We start from the raw sequence: 25342 nt of genomic DNA, 5'->3' as shown, positions 1-25342 counted from the left end.
AGCTTTTCCACCTTAGACACTAGTACTTTATACAGGGTTAGTGGACACATGAGGCCACTAACACTCAAACCCCTAATGTTATTTTCTGGTAGTCAAAAACAAAATTAGATTAGCTTGACCCACTTGTTTGTCAGAGATGGGTTTTTTTGTAGATTTATGCACAATAATGAAATTACTTTGCATACAATAACCTCATCTTCCATGTTCCAGGCGTGGAGGCTGGAGTTGAAGTGGGTCAGAAGAGGTTTTTCATGTCTCATGGAGGCTGCAGAGATGGACTCAGTCTGAAGCAGGGCTCCCAGTACCTCATCATCGGCCCCAAAGAGGACCAGTGGAACATTGACACTGACACCAACAGGTGGGGAGAACCAGCAAAATCTCTACTTTAAAAAAAAAACAAAAAAAAAAACGCTGTTTTGATAGACATGACAGGGGACTATGACTGGAAGTTCACCTGCAGTATAAGAAACATTTTGATGTTCTGAGTACATCGGTGGTTACAAAAATAGTGGGACACTTGCAGTAAAGTGGCTGATCACAATACTGGAAATCTTGAATTGTAAAGGTTAAACTAACACCTCCAAACCATAAGAAAATGAATTCCATGCAGAATATATCAGTAAATTAATGAAATGGCAGCTGGAACTGCAGCCATGTTTTATTTATTACCGTCTCAGAAACAAAAAACTGAAGAAACTTGAACTTTAAGGACCAGTGTTTAGGATTTGACATGTTGTCAGTGACTTTTCGTTGAAGCTTAGAATCAGCTTTCATGTCTGGGTAGTGAGCACCTCCTCCTCTGTGCAGTGTTCCTACAGTAGCCCAGAATGGACAAACCACACACTGGCACCAGAGAGGGCCTTTCCCATTTTTATGTTCAAGTGGAAGCTGCTGCAGGTTCTACACACTTGGAGAGGAAAAGCTGTTGGTTGGTGCTGATCTGCAGCCTCACCACTAGATGCTAACAGTCTCTAATGAGTTATTTCTGTCATTGTAGAAGATGACGTCTGTCATTTGTTCACATTATTGTTGCTGCTGCCCCCTAAAGGCCAGATGAAGAGATTACATCTCACTGAAGCCAACATGCTCCGACAGCGTTCTGACGTCTTAGAATCCGATCTGAACACAACCTCACTGACTCCTTGTGTTTCCATTTTGTGTGTCAGATTCATCTACATGTTGGGGAAGGACACCTGGGTGGAGCGCTGGCCGTCGGCTGCAGAGTGCTCCAGCAGTCCCAGTCTGCAGAACAAGTGTCAGAGTCTGAATGCTGCTGCCAATGAACTGTCTGTGAACGCCTGCAGGCTGTAGAGACGCCTGAGCAGCCAAACACAACACTTTGCTGTGACATTTAGAGTAAGGATGACAACTGACCGTGTACACAGATTCATTTAACACAGTCTGTGCATTAGGGATCTTTTTTTTGGTGTTTTCTTTTTAAAAACTGAGAGTGTTTGTGACGACCCTTCCCCTATCCTGCCTGTAGTTGTGTGTGTGGTCCTCTCCCTGCAGGTAGTGGAGGAGTAGGTGTCCCTGACAATCAGCCATTGGCCACACCTGAGCCCGGTGTGCGTCAGGGCCTTTATAAAGCCTTTCTGGTGATCATTCTGGCTCTCTCCTGAGATGGCCACTTGCTTTGCGTTGGTATGATTTGCTTTTTTGCACCGTTCAACACTGCAAACACCATCTTTCCACTCATGCACTCACCTACACTACTGATTTTACTGATGACTCATCACATTGTTAGTTTAAGTTAATCTTTTGCCATCTAATAAAAGTTTTGGCCATAATTGTTTTGTGTGCATCTTCCCTTTGTATGTCATGGCCATGCAGCCGGTTTATGACAAGTGGGGGCTCGTCCAGGATTTAACAACTGGTTATAACAACAAACAAAGATTTTTTTCTGCTGTGATGAGCAGGAGGAACAATTAAATGACAACAAAAAGTAATCAGAGCACACAGAGCAGCCCCCACATGGGTGTTACATCTTTTATAGAAGGACTTATAATAAACAGCAGAACAGTCTGTTCGTTGCATGGCATACTGGAGGAAACCAAGCTGAAAGAGTCTCTGAAGTTTAAAGTTCAGTAAATATGAACAGGAAATACAGGCGGTTATTCAAAGACATTCTCTAACATCTAAATCATTTTCAGAAATGTAAAATTATTTCATTTGAAAACTTCTATTTACATTGTTGTCTAAATGTTATCTCAGTGGTGCTTTCTCAGACAGCAACATATCAAATCACTGGTTTCCTGCTTCAATAATCAAACTGGTGGTTCTAAACTCCAGGCTGCAGGTTCATCTTGTTCTCAGCGGGTTTTCTTCACTGTGCTGTACAAAGCATCTGCATCTTCTCCAGCTTCTTGACTTCTGGTTCCACTAGGGAAATAAAACAACCAGGTGAGAATATTGTGGACATTAAATAGCATCTTGGAATACATTATTGAACAACAACAAGCACATGTAACGCTAACGTAGCTGTCTGACTAAACGCCAAGTCATTAAAATCACATAATCTGAAGAGCTGCTCACCTGCTGCCACCGTTACATCTGACAGCGGAGTAGACAACACCTTCATCCTCTTTCTCCTCGTGTCTCTGGGGTTGAGTCGACATGATGTTAGCGTAAAGAGACTCTTCCTGGTTGTTGGTGAAGTGGACACTGGCATAGTGAAGATCATCCTGCATGACCAAGAAAGACGATGTTCACATTTTACATTTGGAATTGATGCGCTGATGAACACAAATTCAGGTCAACTTGAATTTAAGGGCTACAGGTAGAGTTATTGTTAAATATTGTGAGGGACGTCGATGCTCTTGGTGATCGTTACAGTTCATGGTCGCCAATAGAAGAAGGCAACAGACTTACCAATCACCTGTTAAGTGTCTAGAGACTTATTGTATGACTTCTTCTATGTCATTTATTCATCAGTCTTTCGCTGCTCATCCTGATCAAGGAGTCCTCTCTTCATCAATGCATCAAAGTACAGTTCCCACATTGCTGCTGCCTGCATGACCACTGATTCTGACAGTCTCACATCTGTCCTCATTTATAAACTACAGATTTTCGGTCTGTTGAACACCAGACTGCAGGGATGGATGATAAATCAAATTAATCCGATTAATTCGTGTTTTTAAAACCTGACGATTTGAAAATTTGCCAAATCGTAAAATCGAGGCGAGCTTAAATATATAACAATACAGATTCTTCTTCTGCCTTTCACGACTTGGGGCCTGGCGTTTGCTTCCGCCTCTCATCTCCTTTTTTTTTTTTCTTCTTTTTTTCTTTGTTTGTCTGCAAGTCCGCTCAAAAAAAATGACACCAACCACTCATGGTGCCACTGCCTAAGCTTCATGTGCAATTTTTTTTTCTTCTTTGTGACTGTGACCATCACCGGCCCTCATGGCAAATTAACCTATCATGTTTATTTCAAGCTGTTTTCTACATTATGCCATTGAGGGCTGTGCACACCCAAGTGAAACATTAAACAAACACAGGACAGACAGAAAGGTGAGGCATAGACAGTGTTCTAAGAGAAAAGGTGCATTTTATTTGTTTGTACTCTTTAATTCACACCTTAAAACCATTTACAAATCTAAAACCCTTCACAAACACCTAATACGACAAAGTCCCAACGGATCAATCATGAAGATGTCAGGAGACCACAAGAAGGATAGATAGAGCAGAGTGAGATCCACAGACACTAACCCAGCAACCTCCACTGACTCAGCAACCGGAGGAACACACTCTATTGAGTTTTGGTAGGTGCCGGTGTGGTGGGTCTGGCATGCATGAAAACCTCCACCAAAAGGAGGGAGCTGTCCCCTCCAGCCCAAGGAGGTCCACCCAGCCCCCCCGCAGGAGCCACCAAGCGGAGACCCAGCCCAGGAGCCCGGAGCGACCCCCCCCCGACACAGCCAGAGCCCCAAGGCCCGGGCAGCAGAACGGGCCATAGCGGACCCCCACGGCGCCCCACCGGCCCACAGCCCCACTTCCCCCACGACCACCCGCCCTCCCCCCCATCCCCCCCACAACCCGACCCCCCCGCCCCCCAGACCCCAAACCCCCGCCCCCTCCACCGTCCCACCCCCCCGCCACCCACCCACGCCACCCCCCTCCCCCACCATGCCGCCCACCCACAACCCACCCCCAACACCCCCCCGCCCCCCCACCAAGCCACCCCCCCACCCCTCGCCCAGCCACCCCACCCCACCCCATCCAACCACACCACCCACGCCACCCCTCCCACACCCAAATCCGGGAGGCCACCCGCTCACCGGAAAACAGCACCAAGGGACCGGGCAACGGCACCGAAAGGGCAGACGAGCCCAGCCCACCTCCGGCCGCCCAGAGAGACGTGACCCTGAGGGAGGGAGGGAGGGAGGGAGGGGAGGAGGGAGGGAGAGGAAGGAGCACCAGGGGAGGCGCAACAACCCAGGCCCTCGGGCCCGGCAGGGAGAAGCCCCGGAGATCACGCCAGTAAAACTATTGTGAGTTGCCCTGTTACTGAGTTCACCAGTTCCCCAACTGGTGAATACTCGCCCTGCACCGTGAATGTGACCCACCCAAGTGTATATACAAGTATGTGTGGTGTCTTAGGATTGGGGGGTCCGTAAGGCAGAGCACAGGGTAATAAATATATAACAATACAGATTCTTCTTCTCAGGGTTAGATGGAGGCAATTGATTCACTCTGGTGACCCCTGAAGGGAAAAGCTGAAAGGAAAAGAAGAAGACAGATTCTTCTTCTGCCTTTCACGACTTGTGCACTGGCGTTTGCTTCTGCCTCTCATCTCCTTCCGCCAAAACACTCACACCCCCGTCATGGTGGACAGAACAGCAGACGAAGAGTTGGTCGCGAGAAAAGGGCCTCATGTTCCATCGATTATATGGAAGTGGTTCAGCTTTGACCAGACTGACACAGAGCAAACTACAGTCATGTGCAAGGTTTGCAAAAGTACTGTGAAAACGAAGAGTAGCAGCACAACTAACCTCTTTCAGCACCTCGGACAGAGGCATCCTAAAGAATGGGAAGAGTGCTGACAGCTACAGGAGTGCGGCATGGCTAGCACTAGCCATAGCAAACAGACCGCAAAGAAACAACAAAAATCGACTGAAATCGTAATCGTCCAAGATGACTAAAAAAAAAAAAAATCAAGACTTTATTTTTTGGCCATATCGCCCAGCCCTAGCCTGTCATGGTGTCAGAGCCAAAGGTAGTGACTGGTAACAGCTTAATTATGCCTGGTGGACCAAAGAGTTTAGCACACTATAAAAAGCAAAACATCAGTCTACCTCTGCAGCTTTTATGTAATTCTATGACGAGCAGATGACAGCGTGATATTAGCAGCAGTCTGGGCAAAGCTCCAGCAGTCTTAGAGGTTATACTGCAGATGTGAACAACTGATGCATATTCAACTGGTCATTTTGAAATCAAGAAAATATTTTTGTTTATCAGGAAGATTATGAATGACCCAGTAGTCTGATCTGAACTGTAGAAACAGGAGGAGATTCTTCTTCAGCAGTTGAGTTATTCTTCTCACCTGTCCTCTGTTGTCTGCTCTCTGTACAGGATCAGATGATTGCTCAGAGCTCCTCTTTCTTCTGGGCAGAAACAACAAAAAAATCCATTGAAACACAACTTCCAGTTTCAGACACTTGGGTTTTAATTTCAGGGAACATATTGTGCTTTAAGCGTCAACACGTCACACAGATGCTGTTTCAGGAACAAGTCCAGAGTACCAACCATTTAGAAGTGGAAATTAAAAATGAAGGAAAATCAATACCCCATCTGTCCAAAACATCCACAGCTGGTTACAAACTGACATTCTGTTTCAGTTTTCACCAGTCACATGTTCAAAAATGATTCAGTTATGTCGCTTTCCACAGCAATGAAGAAATCATCTAAACTACTGGATTGTTTAACACTGTGTCTGCATCTCATGTCTCTTCACAAACAACAACGTTCTCAGAGCTTACAGATTACGTTGGTGGTTTTACTTCTAAGAAGAAAAACAAAAGCAATCCAAGCTGTAAAACACCACAATTCATTCAATAAACAATCATGTAAAGACAATAAACTGCTTACCTAATCAATACAAAGACAACCAGGAGTATGACGAGCAGGATGACTGCAGTCGTTGCTCCAGCTGCTGCTGCTTTCCATGATCCTGGGTGGTGGTTAGAAAATCACAGTTATCATTTAGAGGATGCTGGGATGTTTGTAATCCTTCACTCATAAATCCATCTGTGGCAAATGTCAACAACACAGAACCTGATCAGAACCAGACCTGTGAAAGAAATCCTCCCAGATGGACGTGCTCGGAAAACCTCCAAAGGAAGTCTCCCTGGAGGATCTGAATCAGATGGCCAAACCACCTCAACTGGCTCCTTTCGATGCAAAGGAGCAGCGGCTCTACTCCGAGCTCCCTCTGGATGTCTGAGCTCCTCACCCTATCTCTAAGGCTGAGTCCAGCCACCCTACGGAGGAAGCTCATTTCGGCCGCTTGTATCCACGATCTTGTTCTTTCAGTCACTACCCAAAGCTCATGACCATAGGTGAGGGTTGGAATGTAGATGGATGGTAAATCGAGAGTTTCGCTTTACGGCTCTGCTTCCTCTTCACCACGACGGTTCAGTACAATGCCCACATTACTGCTGATGCCGCACCAATCCGCCTGTCCATCTCTCGCTCCATTTTCCCATCACTCGTGAACAAGATCCCGAGATACTTGAACTCCTTCGCTTGGGGAAGAAACCCCTTCCCCCCACCCAACCCAGAGGGAGCAATCCACCGGTTTCCCACAGAGAACCATGGCCTCGGACTTGGAGGTGCTGATCCGCATCCCTGCCGCTTCACACTTGGCTGCAAACCGCTCCAGTGCGTGCCGGAGGTCACGGTCTGAGGATGCCAACAAAACCACATCATCTGCAAAAAGCAGAGAAGCGATCCTGAGGCTCCCAAACCGAAAACCCTCCCCACCACGACTGCGCCTCGAAATCCTGTCCATGAAAACCACAAACAGGATTGGAGACAAGGGGCAGCCCTGGTGGAGTCCAACACCCACTGGAAACGTGTCTGACTTGGTACCGAGTATGCGGACACAGCTCTCACTTTGGTCGTACAGGGGCCGAAAAGCTCGTAGCAACAAGCCTGGTACCCCATACTCCCGTAGTGCCCCCCACAAAGCCCCTCAGGGGACACGGTCATAGGCCTTCTCCAGATCCACAAAACACATGTAGACTGGTAGGTCAAACTCCCATGACCTCCTCAGCAGCTCCACAAGGGTAAAGAGCTGGTCCGCTGTTTCACGACCGGGACGGAATCCACATTGCTCCTCCTGAATCCGAGGTTCGACTATCGGTCGGATCCTCACTTCCAGCACCCTGGAGTAAACTTTCTCGGGGAGGCTGAGAAGTGTGATACCGTGGTAGTTGGCACACACTCTCTGGTCCAACTTTTTGAAAATAGGGACCACCACCCAGTTCTGCCACTCCACAGGTACTGTACCCGATGCCCACGCGACATTGTATAGACTTGTCAACCAAGACAGTCTAACAATGTCCAGAGCCTTCAGCATCTCAGGGCGAATCTCGTCCACACCTGGCGCCTTGCAACCGAGGAGCTTCTTAACTACCTCAGCGACCTCTGCCACGGATATGGACGAAGATCCCCCCGAGTCTTCAGGCTCTGCCTCCTCCATAGAGGACGTGTACTAAATTTGTCTTATTTTCCCCACTGCAGTGCTAAAGTCTAAAGCACTTTGTAACTTCATTTTGAAATTGTTGTATGAACAGTTTCCTAAGTAGAGAATATCTGCACTGGCAGCAGCAACAAAAACAACAGCATGCCACTGTCTCTACAAGTCACAATCTATCTCAACAAAAACCCACATCTTGTTGTGATGATCAACATGTGCTATGTGAGTTCAACTAATCTGCTTAATTTCACTCAGGTATGAAACATAATGATGCATTTATTTTGCTATCACGCTATTTTTGCTAACCTGCCTGTCCTAGCCTGATGCTAAGGCTGCAGCTACGGTAAAACTTGCACAGTTAATGTCGACTAAATGTGAGAAATCTGTTTATGTGAGCGTTTTCAGGCTAAATCACTTCTTTTAACTTTTTTGGCTGAGAAACATTTTATACTGCATAATTTGCTTTAGACGGGAACAAACAGCCTCATTACTACGATGAATTTAAGTTCTGTCCAATGATCAGTCCTTTGTTTGAACACAGTCAACCTTATAACAGCGTTCTTCTCGTCTACAAAGTTTTCTGTTTCTGCTAAATTTTAAAAAAAGCCATTTGAGTACAGATTTTTTCATTATTACCTCCCAATCAGCCAAATTCTAATTGCTGCCCTCTTACACTGAGAAAAATCCCTGTTTTATGCTTGGCACCCAGTCTGACAACAGAAACCAAGATGCAGGTAAAAGACATCATTTGTACCATCGCAGTTATACAAAAGCTGTACGGGCTGTCCGACTTCATTCTAAACATGGCTTGAGATTGTTCATGAAAAGGTCTTTTTTTGCTGTAGATACAAAGATACAAATTCTGCATTTTAAATGTCATTTAGTCCGGCTATTGTTGACATGTGGAATGTCACAAGAAAGTTTTACTGAGGTTCACTTCTCCCTGCATTATAACTGATGTGTTCTGCTGCAGACTGTTAAAGTGAATGGAAACTTACCTGATACAGTCAGATATAAGGTGGACTTATGACGTCCTCTGGTGTTCTGAGCTTCACAGTAATAATTACCACTGTGTTCAGCTCTAACGCCAGTGATGGTGAAGGTCTGTCCTGATGCTATTGGTGAGTCTTCATTCCCCTTGTACCAGGTGTAGTTAGCTGCTGGGTTAGCATCACTGCTGCAGGTCAGATTCACTGAACTTCCCTCCATTATCTCAACAGAGGGACTCACTGACACAGAGGAAAGTTTTGGAGCATCTGAGACACAACAAAACAATTTGTGTAGAAACAATGTGTTAATATTATACTGTAGTATTTGGGAGAACTCCTGTATTAGAAAATGAAAACGTGGCTCACATTGAACATCTAAGAGCAGAGATGTTGAGCTGATCTGTCCATGTTTGTTTTCAGCCTTGCAGTAGTAGATCCCTCTGTCCTCAGAGCGGATGGAGGTGAAACGATAAATACGTTCTGGTCCTTTAATCAGTGCTTGGTTCTCCTTGTACCAGGTGTAGTTAGCTGCTGGGTTAGCATCACTGCTGCAGGTCAGAGTCACTGAACTTCCCTCCATTATCTCAGCATAAGGATTCACTGACAGAGAGGGAAGCTTTGGAGCATCTGGAGGAGATGATGGACCATAAATTACTAAAAACTCAGACACATATTGTCACGTCTCAGCGTGTCAGATCCTGCAGTAGACAGTGACTGAGCAGCAGGCAGAGCAGAAGTTATAGTTTTGTTTCTTTTAAAAATATACTCACATTCCACATTAATAAATGTGTTTTCAGATGTCCTCTTGCCCAGCTGGTTCTCTGCTGTACAGGAATAATTTCCAGAGTCTGAGGCCTGGATGGATCTGAAGACAAGCTGCTGCTGTTTGTTCACCAGAGTTTGGTTCTTGTTCCAGGTGTAGTTAGCTGCTGGGTCTGCATCACTGCTGCAGGTCAGAGTCACTGAACTTCCCTCCATGATTTCAGCAGAGGGACTCACTGACACAGAGGGCACTTTCAGAACATCTGAAGGGGAAACATGAGGGTGTTTAAAGGATGAACAAGACAACATTATGTTGGTCAGATTCTCTAAATGTTATTTACAAAGTGGAGACAACCCACACACTGAAGGAGAGCCGTAGTCCTCATGTCCTTTCAAAGCACAAGAGATGACGTCTCCAGGATTAAACCGGTCTTTATAAGAAATGTCCTCAGTCATGACTTTATTTCCATTTTTGAACCAGACGTAGGAAAGAGAACCGTCTGGACTACAACTGCTGAGACACTTCAGCTCTGCCTCCGTATGAGACTGATGGACTGAGACTCTGGTCACTGATACCTGCAGAGCTGAACATGTGGAGGAAACAGTAAAAAAAAAACACAAATATGAGATGATCTGAACAGCTGTGAACAGCATGATCTCAGACATCATTCACTAAAGCCATTAATGCCCTTAATAAGGCAAAAAACTGAGGTTAAAGTTAGAAGAAAACAACTCGCAGAAACACAGATTTACATGATTATCATCTAAAAACATCTAATCTGATTGGTGAACTACTTTCTGACGATGTATACTTTATAAAACATTTACATTGTGCTGTACTGTACGATTTAGATGATCCTCCCTCAAAGTGACACTTCACAAACTTCACATGACACAATCATTGAAGTACTTCAACCACAGATTTAGCTGGAAAGAAAACGTTGAACACAAAAAACACTCGTTTTCAAACCTATAAACATTTATGTGAAGTGATGGTTTATCTCTAAAACATGAGATACCTGGAACCTCTACATGATGGTGTTTTTAGGTGAGGTGTAAAAAGTGCCCTGCTGTGACTGTTAGTCAAGTCAAGAAATCTTTATTGTCCCCGCAGGGCAATTTTTGGTGCAGCCAGCAGCAAACACAACAAACAAACACAATAAAATGTGATACACAACAATAAAATACACAACAGAAACAACAACAATAACAATAATCAATTAAAATGCAATAAGATACAAAGATAAAAATAAAACCTAAGGAAAGCTGAAATGACCACAAAGAGTGCATTATAAAGGTGTTAAAAACTGTTCTGTATTAAGAAGGCCAATGGGACCCATGATTTTTTGAATCTGTCTGTCCTACATCTAGGCACTTGAAACCTACATCAAGATGGTCGTGTTCACATTACCTGTGACGGTCAGAGTTGTTCCAGGTAAACTGTTCTTCCATTCAAAGCTTCGTGTTTTAAATCTGAAGTGATACTGAGCTGAATCAGCGTCTGTCAGGTTTCTGATTCTCAGAGTGGAACTTCCTCCTTGTACTTCAAGGACTTCAATACGACCTTCATACTGAGAGTTTCCTCTGATGTTCTCAGGCTGTGAAGGAAACTTCTGATAACTACGATCAGGACGGAACCAGAATTTTGATTGAACAGGATTTTCATGACTGTTGTAGATGCAAGAAATGTCCACTGAAGAGCCTTTAGCAGCACAGATCCTTCTGCTGCTGTACACCACTCTGTTGCATGTTTGACCATGAACACCTGAAATATAAAATGGATTTTAATCATCCACATCTTTAACTGCAGCAGAGGTGACACACATATTTAGATACAGAAGATTGTAAAATGCTCCATTACAAGTTAAAGTCCAGTGAGAACATTTCTACATCAGTAAAGTACATAAATATCAGCAGCAAAATGCAGTTGAAGTATTAAAGTGGAGGTTTGGTGCTCTGACAGATTGTTCTGTTATTAATAGTGAAGCATCAGTGTGTCAGCAGCAGGTTACTGTTGGAGCTGCTGCAGGTTTGAACTCCTTCATGTTCACTTTTATATTCAGAGACAGCACATAAATCTGAGGACTTTTAACATGATTAACAGGAGAAACAAGACAAGATAACTAAGTTCTGATACTCAATCAGTTTTCAAGTTTTTAGACTTTTCCTCTGATTTATTTATTTATTTATTGAAGGGGATCCTCATTAGAGCAGCAGAGCTGTCGCTATTCTTCCTGGGGTCCAATAAATAGAATTCAGTGGATACCAACGTCGCTTTGAATTACAAAGTCGGAATGCAGCATTTTAAAAAAAATATAACCATTGTCAAAAAAACAATAAATACACATATCTATATCTACATATGGGGCTGCTCAGTGGAGTAGTGGTTAGCACTTTCCCCTTGCAGCAAGAAGATCCTGGTTCAAATCCCGGCCTGGGATCTTTCTGCATGGAGTTTGCATGTTCTCCCTGTACATGCGTGGGTTTTCTCCGGGTACTCCGGCTTCCTCCCACAATCCAAAAACATGCTGAGGTTAATTGGTTACTCTAAATTGTCCGTAGGTGTGAATGTGAGTGTGATTGTGTGTCTGTATATGTAGCCCTGTGACAGACTGGTGACCTGTCCAGGGTGTCCCCTGCCTTCACCAGAGTCAGCTGGGATAGACTCCAGCACCCCCCATGACCCTAGTGAGGATAAAGTGGTGTATAGAGAATGGATGGATCTACACATACTTTTATATACAAATATATACACATATATACTTGAATTTATAAACCTGATGCTTGATTGTTGCTGAGATGTTAGATCATTTGAACTTTTTTTTAAAGAAACCACATGAGAAGTTCAGATTAAAAATCACTATTTGGTGAAGCTGCTAAAAATTAATGACATGCAAATTGGTCATCTGACCTGGGTATGGGGGGGAAAGTGTGTTCCTGACTAAATATCTACAGCATTGTGTTGAATTAGTGTCAGTATTTGAGGGCTCAGTGTAAGAATACAGCACTGAGAGATAAAAGGAGCTGCTCCTCAGCCTGTGAGGGATTCTGCCACTGATGACTAAGTTTAGGCCTGAACCAGAACTTTTATGGTCATAAGTAGAAGAAATGTGCATTGATGGTACAGAAGCTTCTGTCCAAGTGTCAGAAGTGACCACAAAAAACAGCAAAAACAATCCAAAGCGTTTTAAACCATCACTTTAACTGCATGTTTATCTGAGGTTGTGTTTGCAAGTGGGATTCTTTTTAAAGACATTTTAAATAATATGAAACAGAAAAGCATATTTCAGTGTTTTTAAACAAAAATAGAAATTAGAGCACACACACTCAGGATATTAACAGGTTTACTGTAAGCGTATAAAAACCTTCTAGAAGAGACTTTCCACAGTGTGGACCTCTTTGTCTATGATGCTTTGCTCTGTGGCTGCTGGAACCTGAAAACACCTGAACTTGGTTTATGGCATTTTCTGTCTTATGAGCATCCTCAACAACAACTCTGTCTCAGTGCCTTCATAGCAGCTCACTGAGCTCTTTAGCCGTGACTTCTAGTGAACTGAAGAATAGAAAACTACTGCATCAGCTGGACAGGACATTTTTAGAACACATGTAAATAAAAAACTTTGACATTCTTCACCATTCTCAGCGAAAAGGCTTCATCAGATGTTTCTGTGTGTTAGTAAAAGACTGAGCAGTAAACTCACACACTGCAGGAGAAGGGAAACCCTCAGATCCTCGTACAGCACAGGACATGCTGTCTTTAGAATAAAAGGAGTCTGAATAAGTCGATGTTTGGGTCCGAGTTTCCTCTCCATTCTTGTACCAGACGTAGGAATAATGAGCAGGTAGAAGACATCTGCTGTGACATTCCAACGTTGCAGAGGTATACCAATAAGAAGAGTATTCAGATGATCTCCTCACAAGAATTTGTAAATCTGTATTTTTGAGGACAACAGAATAAAAATGTTTGGACTTTTATCCAATACTGGTATCACAGAACACACAGCGTCAGAATGACAAACATAGTTCATATTATTTTGTAATTCATAAATAAATTACTGCAGAGTCGTACTAACACACATTCTAAGACAAAATAAAGACATAAACCCAGTAATATTTGTACATGAGTTACAACTAAATATATACATTCCTGCATCTAGTCCCTGTTAATGGTAGATAGTTTCAGTACCTGTGACGGTCAGAGTTGTTCCAGGTAAACTGCTCTTCCATTCATCCTGGTTTGTGATGAATTTGAAGTGATACTGGGCTGAATCAGTGTCTCTCAGGTCACTGATTCTCAGAGTGGAGTGTCTTCCTCCTGTGTCAATCACCTCAACACGGTCTGCATACTGGGAGTCTTTTCTGATGTCTTCAGGTTCAGAGGAATTCAACCACTGATGACGTTGTTCAGAACTAAACCAGAACTTTGATCTGATCGATCTGATGCTTTGATATGTGCAAGAAATGTCCACCGATGATCCTCTGACAGCACAGATCCTTCTGTCAGAATAAATCACTCTGTTACAGGTTTCACCATGGACACCTGAAAGACAAAACCTCTTTTTAAGGATAGAACTTTTAAAACGTGTCACAGCAGTAAAACAGAGCATTTATATGATTGTTGTGTTACTGTCAGCAGCAGCATTAGTAGAGCTGAATAGAAGAAGATGGTGTAGAATGAGGAACAGAGGTTATCTATAGTGTGAATATGTGCAGTGATGGAACAGAATAATTTGCAGAATGTGCCACCAGATGGTGTTATATCAGTGAAAGACTGAGGAGTGAACTCACACACTGGAGGAGAAGGGAAACCTTCATGTCCCTTTATAGCACAGGAAATGCTGTCAGTGGAAAGAAAGGAGTCTGAAAAAGAAAATGTTTCTCTCCCGATGTTCTGTCCATTCTTGTACCAGACATAGGAAGAATCAGGTAGTTGACAGTCGTTGTCACAATAAAATTGTGTCCAGCCAGAAGGGCGCGTTACTGATTTGATCACCTGCAGACCTGAATTAATGAAGAAGGAACAGAACATCATGTTTTCTTCATATGCACGTGTAAACACACAAACATCTTCACAGCACCCATAAAAATAATTCTCATTTTTGTCCCCTGAGAACAGCAGAAAGTGAAAAGAATGTAATCTCAGTGGTTCTTTAGCTAAAGATTGAGTCTTTCATTACAGTGGCTGCACCACATAAATGTAATTTTTGTTGGAAAGTCCAGTGACAGCATTAGAATAAGTCTAAACAGATGATTACAATATTTTACTGTATTCTTACAGAAAAATAACAATTTTTCAGCACCAATGGCCTTTTAAAAACTGAGAAAAAAAGGCCATTCATCCAGTTCTCATTTGAACAAAAGTTCACATTTCAGCCAAAAGTCATCAAAACATGAATCTTTTAGTTTTTCTCCACCACACATCAACAGCTCTGTTCCATGACACTGAAAACTTAGATAAAAAGAACAGAAGAAGTATTTAAGTATAAATGTTACCTGTAACAGACAGAGTGACTCCAGGTGAACCAGTATAACCGTCATAGTTTGTTATGAACCTGAACTTGTACTCAGCTGAGTCACTCTTTCTCAAATCTCTTATTCTCACAGTGCAGCTGTTCTGGTCGCAGTAATACTGAACACGACCTGTGTAGTCTGAGTCTGTTCTCAGATCTACAGGGCCAGTGTAAAACACTTTGGTGAACCAGATTGCTTTCTCAACTCTGTAATTTCCTGTTGATGGGTATGTGTAGGTGCAGGATATGTTCACTGTTGATCCCTCCAAAGCACAGATGTGAGTATGAGTGTACGTCACTCTCCAGCCACTCTGACCCTGAACCACTGCAACACAGAGCACAAACCACAATCACATCTAATGACAGATTTTCATGTTTTCTGTTGGTGCATCAGTACATAAACCTGCAGGAGAAGTGAAATTATTCCACATTTTCATCTCACTGAGAGCCTGAGACCAACCAGACTGTAGTCTCAAAGTCCTCATCACAGATTTGCTGGACCAACATACAGAAGGTCATCCCTTGATCCAATTGCACAGAAGCACACCGGCTGCTCAGACAGACAACTATTTGCTGATAGTGTAACAATAACAAGGTTAGATTCAGCCTGCCTCTTTCCTCTCAGACACAGTATACGACCTCAAAGACAGAGAGCCTCTGCAGAGTTGATACTGGCAATGCACTTGTTACATCAATTCTCCTGAATTCAGTAAAACTTATTCATCTCAACATCAGCCATCTGTGTCTCCTGAGTGTTCCTGAGTTCGCCTCCCGGTTTCCTCACCTGACATCGCAGAATTCTTTAACAGGTGACACAAAGGTGTTCATTATGAAACACAGCATCTGAGCACTTTTAAATAACTTCACATCTGATAACACAAACTGATGACAGTATATGAACCTGAGACCTAAGAATAGACACAGGCTTCAAAACTTATCATCAGATCTGTTTCATCTTGTTTCTAATCCCACTCATGGCAGCTGTGAATCAGTGAGCTAAATCCAGTGTAAATGATGATCTACGTTACCTGGAATCAAGAGAAGGAAAACTGTAAAGGCACTTCTTCCTGCTGGTGAACTCATAGCTGCTCCTCTCAGCTGTTCCTCCGGTGGCTTCAGCAGCAATAAAACATGTCAGAAAGAAATTAACCAAGACGAGAGATATCCGTCCAGTCAAACACTTGTACTTCTACTTAAAGATGGAGTGACTGGAAGTGTAACCGTCCTCTGTGGTCAGGACTGTGAGCAGAAATCAGAGCTCATGCTGCTATAAAATCACACTTCCTTCCTTTTTCCCTTATTAACATGCAGAAGAGCCGTTAATGATCAGATGTATGATCTGCAGTACTTGTCACAGTGAGAAGAAGCTCCATCAATCCTCTGCTTGTCGTAGTTCCATTCATATCTGCTGCTCTCATCTCAGTGTGAGTCAGTAAAACACGTCTGTACATTACTAATGTCATTTGAAATCAATGACTAACACCGCTGAAGGTTCTCTTAAAAAGATAACTTTCCCCAGAGGCCTGTAAGCAGAAGACGGAACTTCTGGTTATACCTCTATAAATATGCCTGATTTCCTTCCTCTTTTCTTCATTTGTATGCATGATTGGTCAGATACTGTTAGAAAAAAAACAAATGAACCTCTTCAGTGTTGGAAATATAAACTGTTTTTTATGATGTGTTTCAGACACCGTTAGAAACTAGTCTGAGGCTTGTTAGAACCAACCTGAACCGTCTTTGTCACTTCCAGTAAACGGAAGAGAGACATGAAAAAAGAAGAAGTTTTAATTTTGTTTCACCGCTATTTCTTTAAATGTGGAAAGAGTCTCAAACACTGAAGGGTTCCCACACTGATCACTGCTAAGATACACAGTTACTGTCAAAAACTGCAAAGCCAAGAAAACTATCGCTGGTGATAAGATATAAATTATAAAATATAAAAGCATTTCTGGTAAAGCAAGCTTTGCTAAATTTAGAAAATACAATAAATTATTGTTTCATTGAACTAAACTTCTGAAAAGGAGGACAGAAATGTGATTGTATGAGTTGAACAAAAGTCAGAGTTAAATGTGAAACAGTTTTTTTTAATGCAACCAAAACTGCTGAGCTCAGAAAAGGTCCATTTAAATGTAAAACTGCAGCTCAGAGTGTAACGAACAGATCAGCCTCTGAACATCCCTGATAGTGATTCAAATATGTAAAAATGTCTGGGATAAAGCTGACTATATCTGACCTTAACAGAGCTGTGCCATCAGGAAATGACACTTCCTTTGATTCTATGCATTATATGGACTCCAGTTATTAATGTTAGATATTTTCTTGTTTGTGTGATATTCAAATAGATGAGACGGTTTGCGGCCATGACGATGTTTGCGGTTTTTCAAAGAGCTTTTTTTTTGGTGCTCTTCAGGTCTCAGCGGTATTGCATGGAAAGGAAGCTGCTCTATTTGTTTAAGAGCAGGACACTGATTTATTTTCTTCATTACATTGACATTTCACACATCATGTTGGACTGAAGAAATCAGAGCTGCTCTTTCTTCAATTCACACTGTCAAAATTAATCAGCCACATTATATTTCATAGCGTGGATCAGTGAAGTCTGCAAACCCTCCATGAACAAAGAAACTGGCAGTCTGACAGAATGTTATTTAACATCATTCCAGTGGCTGTTGTACCCTTCCCCTGGGCTGTAATGGTACAGTCTACACCAAAAACAGCACAGAAATAGAAAATTATAATAATTACTGTGAAGAAAAATGTATTTCTGAACCCCAACCTCAATCTGAACTAGTTTCAAAGCACTTTTTAGTGAAAAAAAATGAGAAATTCACAAATTCAGTTGGTAAAACGTGTATTGATATTAACATTGAGCTCTGGTTCTAGCTCCTCTACAAACATGCTGTGAGTTGAATTAATCTCAGAGTTCAGACTGTTGATGCTGCTGAGGAACAAAAAAAAGTCACTGTTTTTGGACCTTCTGAATACTGAGTAGACGTTTATCTGCTCTGTGGACGCTCAGAAACACATCAGTCAGTGTATATGTAAGCGCTATACTCAATCCAGTTTACAGTCAGAAATCTAAAGTTCAGAGGTCTCTTCTTCTATAAGAAGAGTCTCTCCTTAAACAGGCCACATGGAAATGCGACTGTGCAGAACCCCGCCTGTTATTGGCTGAGCCAGTGGCTTCTGGTTTCCATGGAGACGACACAAAGCTGGAGACCTCAGACAGTTTCAGCGTAGAACTTTAGATTTCTGACTGCAAACTGGATAGAAACACACTCTGTTGAATATATATTTGCGTATGTCCTGTATGTTAACATGTAAGAAAATATTCAAGTCACAGGATGTTTGTAGAGGAACTAGAACCAGAGCTCAACGCCATGACATGTTATTAGTAAACGTTTTACCAACTGAACTAGTGATGTGTCAGTAGGCTTTTAGAGCTCTAACTGAATGACTGGAGGCAGCTCCTCCATGACACCTTCATTTCTTTTCTACACACAGACAGAGAGGCAACACAGTAAAATTTGGATGCATTTCAATTCCATGGAAAATACAAAGGCAGGATGTGGAGTATGAAAGGTTAAAATCTCATATCGAGGATTAGGGCTGGGTGATAAATCGAATTAATTTGATTAATTCACCTTTTTAAAACCTGACGATTTGAAAATTTGCCAAATCATAAAATCGAGGCGAGCTTAAATATATAACAATACAGATTCTTCTTCTGCCTTTCACGACTTGTGCGCTGGCGTTTGCTTCCGCCTCTCATCTCCTTCCACTAAAACACTCACCCCCCCGTCATGGTGGACAGAACAGCAGACGAAGAGTTGGTGTCGAGAAAAGGGCCTCATGTTACATCGATTAATATGGAAGTGGTTCGGCTTTGACAAGACTGACGCAGAGCAAACTACAGTCATGTGCAAGGTTTGCAAAAGTACTGTGAAAACGAAGAGTAGCAGAACAACTAACCTCTTTCAGCACCTCGGACAGAGGCATCCTAAAGAATGGGAAGAGTGCTGCAGCTACGGGAGTGCGGCATGGCTAGCACTAGCCATAGCAAACAGACCGCAAAGAAACAACAAAAATCCATTAAAATCGTAATCATCCAAGGTGACTAAAAAAAAAAAAATAAATAAATAAATATCAAGATTTCATTTTTTGGCCATATCACCCAGCCCTATAGAGGATCTACAAATAACCTGCACAGAGACATTACAAGTGGAAGTGAAGCTGCTGCTCATGGAAGTGCCAGTTTGTCTACAGCTTATCCAGTAACCATGACAACCACCTCCACCGTCTGAGACATTTAGTGCAAAAGGCTATGACTGATGAGTGATTCTTTAAGCTTCTCTGTTGTTTCACTGTAAAGAGTTAAAAGTTTATGAACACGATACAATCAGAGATTGGACCTTTTCATCAAACTGAGATGGGTATACGTTTTCATACTTTAAAATTAATTTCTTGCTGCCCGCTGTTCCATCTTGAGTGTAATCAGCCATACAAATAATAGACACTTGATATTATGTATGTTGCACATTAAGATTTCTTTGTACACATAATTCTACATCATTGTTGGTAATAAATAAATTTAAGAAACAGAAAATCTCAGGAGCCAGTTGGAAGCAGAAGGAGTTGTCTCTTTTTAGTGAGCTGAGCCATCAGAACTGGTTCCATTAAAAGAACTGGAATTCCCATCATTATAAACTCCTTTACTGATGTAAACTGACTTTAGTACTTGAATCATCTTCAGCTTCATCAGTAAATGGAATGCATTGCAGAAGACCAAAGTTGTCGACTGGTCTGTCTCTTTGTGGAGAACAACATGCAAATAAAAATATGTCAATGAATAGCATCAAAATGATCCCCGCCCTGCAAAAAAGAACAAGAAAAAAGACAAAAAAGCATGAGAGGGAACCAGCATTTCTTCCCATGACTAGTTACTGGTGTTATTCCACAAACAGCCTCGTTTAAGTGGATTCCTTTAACCCCTTAAACTTCAGTGTCCCGCCGGCGGTACACCTACTAATTTGCATAGGAATTTAAAGAATGTCCGACGGCTGCAAACACGATTATATAAACACTATACACCGATGGAAAGCTTAGATTCTCATGAATCCGCCGGTATAAACCACTTTCAGATGTGATTACCACAGCGGGTGAGAAAAACACATTTGTCCGACAAACGACGAATATCCATCCATCCATTCTCTGTACACGGCTTCAACGCACACAGCGCGACTCACATTTCCGGGTTCATTATTACACACAGATGAAAATATTCCACAAAAAACGGCCATAATCCAACCTTGGACATCCAGACGACACAAGCCAGTAAACTATTTTATCCAAAACATGTCCTGAAGTCGGTATATAATCCACGAATCGGTCGTTTTCAAGGAAATGCACCTCGCGATGCCCGTCCAATATTCCCTGTATTTCTCATCATATTTTTTATTTACAAATAGAATATTAGCGATTTTTGTACTGAAAATGGCTGGAATTGGCTGCAGCTTAGTTTTGACAGTGTTGCTAGAAGTGAACAGAATATTTCACTTGTGGCTTCTACAGAGAGCACTGACGGATCAAAAGCAGCACGACAAAACATTGTGTTAGAGTCACGTACAGAGGATATTCTAACAGAAAACACAGAGCAAGTGTTCACAAATTCATGAGCCAAGCTGTCCATAAAACATCACAAAATCACCTAAAAAAAAAAAATTGTCACGTTCAGTAGATGGGATTCCTCCAGAACACTACGATGGAAGAGCGTTGGCTTTTTGTGTAGTTCACTGCAGCACTGACACAACAACCACAACTATCCATGGGTTGAAACAACTACAAGCACTGATGACAGAACATGGATGTAAACCTGCTGAAGATAAAGAATTCAATCCATTACAGCCATTTTTCGGTTCTCATCTTCTTCAGTGAGTCATTTGTTTTTCTCTTTGCCTTAAAAATTGGTGTAGTTTGGAAAAAGAAAACCTGTTCATGCAAAGATCCACCCTCAACTGATTTAATGACATCTAGAACAAACAGCCACAGAAAAGAAATGAAATGAGGGACTTGTGAGAAACTACAACTATTATTAGAATATATTGCTTTCCAAAGAGATTAACCTGAAAATCCTTGCAGAAATATTTCCTTTTGGACGTGCAATAATCATTTGTGAAAACATCCCATAAGCAGGAACTCCACATCCAAACTACATGCAAAGTGTGACAGCATGCGACTTAAACTACAGTAATCTATAGTGTCAGTGCTAATAATAATAATAATAATAAAGAATTTGACCAATGTTGTGCTTCCATGAAGCGTGACTTTAAGATCTTTAGCTCACAAACACTCAAACATTCAGCTTCTGTTCTGAGAGTTTCACTGAACCCAGGAAGGACGAAGAGAGATTTTTTAAAAATTAAATAATCGTCTCAACATTTGAATTCATGTCCTGCTCTTAAATATTTTTGCCCTCTATTGGATACAGTGACATATCAACTGATACACAAAGTTGGTCAGCAAAGCAGCTAGCAGTGATGAAACATCAGCAGCATCAAAGCTGCATGTTGTGGAAGAGTTTTGGTCGCTGGTGGAGAAAAGACCTCAGCGCAGAGGAACATCTTGAGGCCAGTGTTAGACTTCAACTCTGATACTTAGAGAAGTGGACAAAGACGTTCATTTAGGTGCGTCATGTCGTTTCTGGTCCTGGTGTTGTCAGAGCTGGAACACCTAAATGGAACACAGCCGCTGGACATGCAAAGACAAGCTAAACTAGCTGCTGTCATTTTACCAACTAACCTGATGAAGACATCAGGATCAGTTTCCTCCTCCTCCTCAGTGAAACACTTCACTGCTTTCACTAGTAAACAGACTCTCAGTAGATGTTACACTGACTTATGTACATCAGGAGGTTTTATGGGAAAGTGGAGGCGAGGATTATCGTGGAAACAGAGTTTTACTGAGTATTCAGCCTCCACAGTTAGGGGGTGAATAAATATTTAGATAAAATTTCTGCTGAGTCCATCCCAACATGCTGAACTAGAATGATATGAGATGATTAAAGACGTGATGAGGAAGCAGAAGCAGGATGATGGTCACTGTTAGATCTAATCTGTTCATGATGGGACCGCATGCAGCCTCTGGAAAATGTTTGCTTTCACTCATTCACCAACAGAGGGCGCTCTGACGCCAACCATCACTTTCTGGTTTCCAAGGAAACTTTGAAACATCAGTTCACAAGTTTCTGAAGCCAATTCACACAAGATGTTCACCCAAACACGTACTTTAACACCTTGAGGGTTTGGTTTAAAATGTGCATAAAATCACCTGTAATTCTGTGACATCATCATTCTACAGGTGATGTGGCTTCCTGATGAGTAGGAACGTCACACTTTGGTCAGAGTCAGAATGCATCAGTGCTCTGCTGACAGGACTCAGAAAACTCCAGCACCAAGACAGAAAGCCTGTGGAACACATTACTGCTGATATCATCATCATCATCACACTGCATCCTTTGTTGTTCAGATTTATAGAGCTCTGCTGGATAAACTCCATCCTGGATGAGGAACATGCATCCAACCATCTGCAGCTTGTTCTAGGACACACAAACCTACTGTTTAGTCCATCCCTGAAAACTGTGGATCATTTCTCATGATAGATTATTTTAAAAGGACTGTTCTGACCAAAGTGTCAACCACTGGAGCTGAGAGCTAAAACCAACACCAGAGGGACAAAAAACAATCGTTCACTGGAGACTGGCTCCTAAAGAGTCCATCCTCATCGACCTCCGTGTTCCAGTGAACAACTTTACAGCAGAAACCAACCCGTTTACAGCCTGGAACTAAAACAGTTCTGGTCTCTGAAGCTGATCTGTCCACTCATGACAAACGCTGACACTTTCTGAGCATGTGCCAGAAAAGTCCTCAATCTTATTTAAACCTTTTTCTCAGGACATTCTCATGTTCTCACCCTTAATAAAATAACGTCCAAACACTTTCCAGGAATAATTCATGTCTAAGAAATGTTTCCCTTGTCAAATAAAGGTTTTAAATATGTTTAAAAATGTCCACACTTTAGACAAAATGTAAACATGTCCAATAAATATGGTCACTTTCCACGTTCAAAAAAAAAAAAAATTGGCAAAAACACCTTCAGTTTCAAAAAAAATGTCCCAATTTCCCAAAACATGTCACAGAAAAATGTCCAACTTCTCAGATTTTCTTGCCTACCAAAACACTGTTTTTCATTTGAAGAAAAACTGTTTTTTTGAAGTTTCCATTTTCCAGATCTGTCTTTACATCAAAGTCTGAGAAACGTCATCTCCCAAAAAGCCAAGTATCACATTATTTAATTTCATATTAATTCAACTGTAAATGTCGGTTTCAATGTGAACATGAAGCAATTAAATGTTGAAAAGGTTCCAAAGAAACCTCAGCAGGAAGCAGACTTCCCAGCATGCATTTCTTCCAGTAAAACACCGTTTTGTAGCTGAGAATACTGATGATGGAAACCATCTTTCACATATTAAATTAAGTTGCAGTTGTTCCGTCTCATGATGATGAAAACTGAACCATAACTTCAGCTCACATCAGAACAACCAAACATCTTCATCCTGACTCTGCTACAAACAAAGTTTTTTCCTCTGAAATTCTTCACACTGAGATGAAGAAAAAGAACGAAGCAGAGAAAAGTAACGTCTTAAAGAACCAACAATCACTTTACTTGTGTGACATGGAGGAATCAGAGATCTGGATTCTACATTTTCATTGAGCTTTGATCCAGAAGGACGAGCTGCTGCTGCATTCTGGATCATCTGCAGAGGTTTGACCGTGCATCAGGGAGGGAGGAAGGAGCTGCAGGAGTCCACCAAGGGGAAGCACTGTGACATCAGGGAGGTCTTCTTTCTGAACCAAACACAGGAAACGCTATGAAACAAGCAGAAACTTAAATAGATCAGTGAGAAAGAAACCAACCTGTAGACATCAGTGGGTCACAGAGGCGTCTTCATCAGGCCTTCCTCTTCCTCCTCAGCATCTTCCATCTTCATCCATCAGAAGGCCTCAGATCAAGTCCTCCAACCATGACCAGTCATCTCCAGCTCTCCAACCAGACGTGGTTCCTCTCCTCGTCCGTCCTCTGAAGTGGGAGCGTCTTCGTCCCACTTTCAGGACATCAAACTTGGAGTCATCCTCAGCTAAAGAACAATCCCATTTCATTAAAGTGCAACGCAGTGAGTCCACAGGAGATCCAAACGCTGGCCAGAAAGTCCACATCTGTCCAACAACTGCCAGAGACGATGCAGCAGTCTGTAAGAGTCCAGAGCAGGCGTCCTGCTCGTTGTAGAGCTCCTTAATCGTCCCATCGTCAGTTCAAGTTTCATGTGATTTAATCACGTTCAGCTCTACTGTCCATGGAGCAGACCAGAGGAGCTGAAGATCTGATCTGTAGATGCACGAGTTCTTCACATAGACGGCATGTAGGAAACACAAAAACACAACCAAACACTAGAATACAATCTGCTTCATGACTTCAATAAATGGAGGCAGCAGCTCAATGGTCAGAAGAGCAGAGAACTCAGAAATGACAGAATGACGTCCAAAAATAAAGAATAAAACAGGAATCAGCAACATGTTTAAAGTGTGTTACCAAAAATAAAGTTATCCAACCATTTACAGTTTGTATTGTCTCATTTCCCATCTTATTTTGTGTCTTTCAGAAAGTTCTTTTCCAATTTTGAATCTCCATGTTTTAATCATTTCATGCTTTGTTTATCTTTGTTGAATTAAAGTACAGATATTAAACTACATTTTGACAGCCTCTACAAAGCTTTTGCTCTACTCTGCACATCAGTTTCATACACATATCCTGCTGTAAACATCTACTGGATCTGAGCCACGCTGCATTTATTCTCTGCCTGCAGTTCAACTGAACTCTCAGGATTTTTACTTTAACTGGCTTTTATATTGCTCCTACCTGGCAAAGTCTATCATGTGTATCCTCATAATTATCCCCTAAACATGTCAGAATGGGCCGTTTGTCCCGATCACACCATCAGCTGAGTCCCAGAACCAGATGGATCCTCGTCTGGTTTTGAAAACTGCACAACTGTGGCGCCGTCATTTCTAGTTCTGACGTTTGTTCTGAGTCTTAGAGCTCGGCCGTCGTCCAACCAGAGGAGGAGGGGAAGGAGAAAAGCCTTGCCATCTTCTGATACGAGTCGACTCTGCTGACCTCGTTCTCTGCAGCTCAGAGACGACCTCGCCCAAAGAAACCCGATCTGAAGCACCATTTATTCACAAAAACAAATGCTCCAGGATATCAAATTTACAACTGATTCTGACATGCTTGGTCTTTATGACTGACTGGAGGCTCATGAGGCG

General features: G+C 42.2%; 2 protein-coding genes and 2 long non-coding RNA genes across 5 annotated transcripts in view; 1 reads left to right on the top strand and 3 right to left on the bottom strand.

Moving 5' to 3' along the window:
- LOC110971149 (complement C3-like) overlaps positions 1–1790 on the top strand; it is a 35406-nt gene extending 33616 nt beyond the window's left edge. The window contains exons 43-44 of the mRNA XM_051945085.1: positions 211–358; positions 1167–1790. Of these exons, the coding sequence (XP_051801045.1) occupies positions 211–358; positions 1167–1311 (293 nt within the window). The 3' untranslated portion in view covers positions 1312–1790. The remainder of the gene's footprint in view (positions 1–210; positions 359–1166) is intronic.
- Positions 1350–6033, bottom strand: LOC110971147 (uncharacterized). The gene is made up of 3 exons (XR_007940632.1): positions 5546–6033; positions 2536–2684; positions 1350–2382 (listed from the first exon to the last, which is right to left on the bottom strand). It is a non-coding gene; the product is annotated as an uncharacterized LOC110971147 (long non-coding RNA).
- Positions 6034–8571: 2538 nt separating this feature from the next.
- On the bottom strand, positions 8572–10034 carry LOC127530247 (B-cell receptor CD22-like). The gene is made up of 5 exons (XM_051945894.1): positions 9813–10034; positions 9462–9716; positions 9058–9318; positions 8701–8958; positions 8572–8591 (listed from the first exon to the last, which is right to left on the bottom strand). Exons 1-5 carry the CDS (start codon positions 9907–9909, stop codon positions 8572–8574), a joined length of 891 nt encoding a protein of 296 aa, XP_051801854.1. The 5' UTR covers positions 9910–10034.
- Positions 10035–22008: 11974 nt separating this feature from the next.
- LOC127533055 (uncharacterized) lies at positions 22009–24419 on the bottom strand. 2 transcript variants are annotated; one of them, XR_007940628.1, is made up of 3 exons: positions 23936–24318; positions 23722–23862; positions 22009–22426 (listed from the first exon to the last, which is right to left on the bottom strand). It is a non-coding gene; the product is annotated as an uncharacterized LOC127533055 (long non-coding RNA). The 2 variants fall into 2 exon arrangements; XR_007940627.1 differs by lacking the exon at positions 22009–22426 and having other exon boundaries at positions 23661–23862; positions 23936–24419.
- Positions 24420–25342: the final 923 nt, after the last annotated feature.

This window comes from Acanthochromis polyacanthus, chromosome 3 (genome assembly GCF_021347895.1).
Source record: "Acanthochromis polyacanthus isolate Apoly-LR-REF ecotype Palm Island chromosome 3, KAUST_Apoly_ChrSc, whole genome shotgun sequence".
Lineage (NCBI taxonomy): Eukaryota > Metazoa > Chordata > Actinopteri > Pomacentridae > Acanthochromis > Acanthochromis polyacanthus.
This window is presented reverse-complemented; position numbering and strand designations above follow the sequence as displayed.

What these genes read in the sequence shown, in the direction of transcription:
- LOC127530247 (XM_051945894.1), bottom strand. Translation starts at nt 9,909, where the DNA reads ATGACTGAGGACATTTCTTATAAAGACCGGTTTAATCCTGGAGACGTC. An exon ending in CTACGGCTCTCCTTCAGTGT is followed by an intron (nt 9,717 to 9,812) that starts GTGGGTTGTCTC and finishes TTTCCCCTTCAG; the next exon opens with ATGTTCTGAAAGTGCCCTCT. An exon ending in CTTATATCTGACTGTATCAG is followed by an intron (nt 8,592 to 8,700) that starts GTAAGTTTCCAT and finishes TGTCAACAATAG; the next exon opens with CCGGACTAAATGACATTTAA.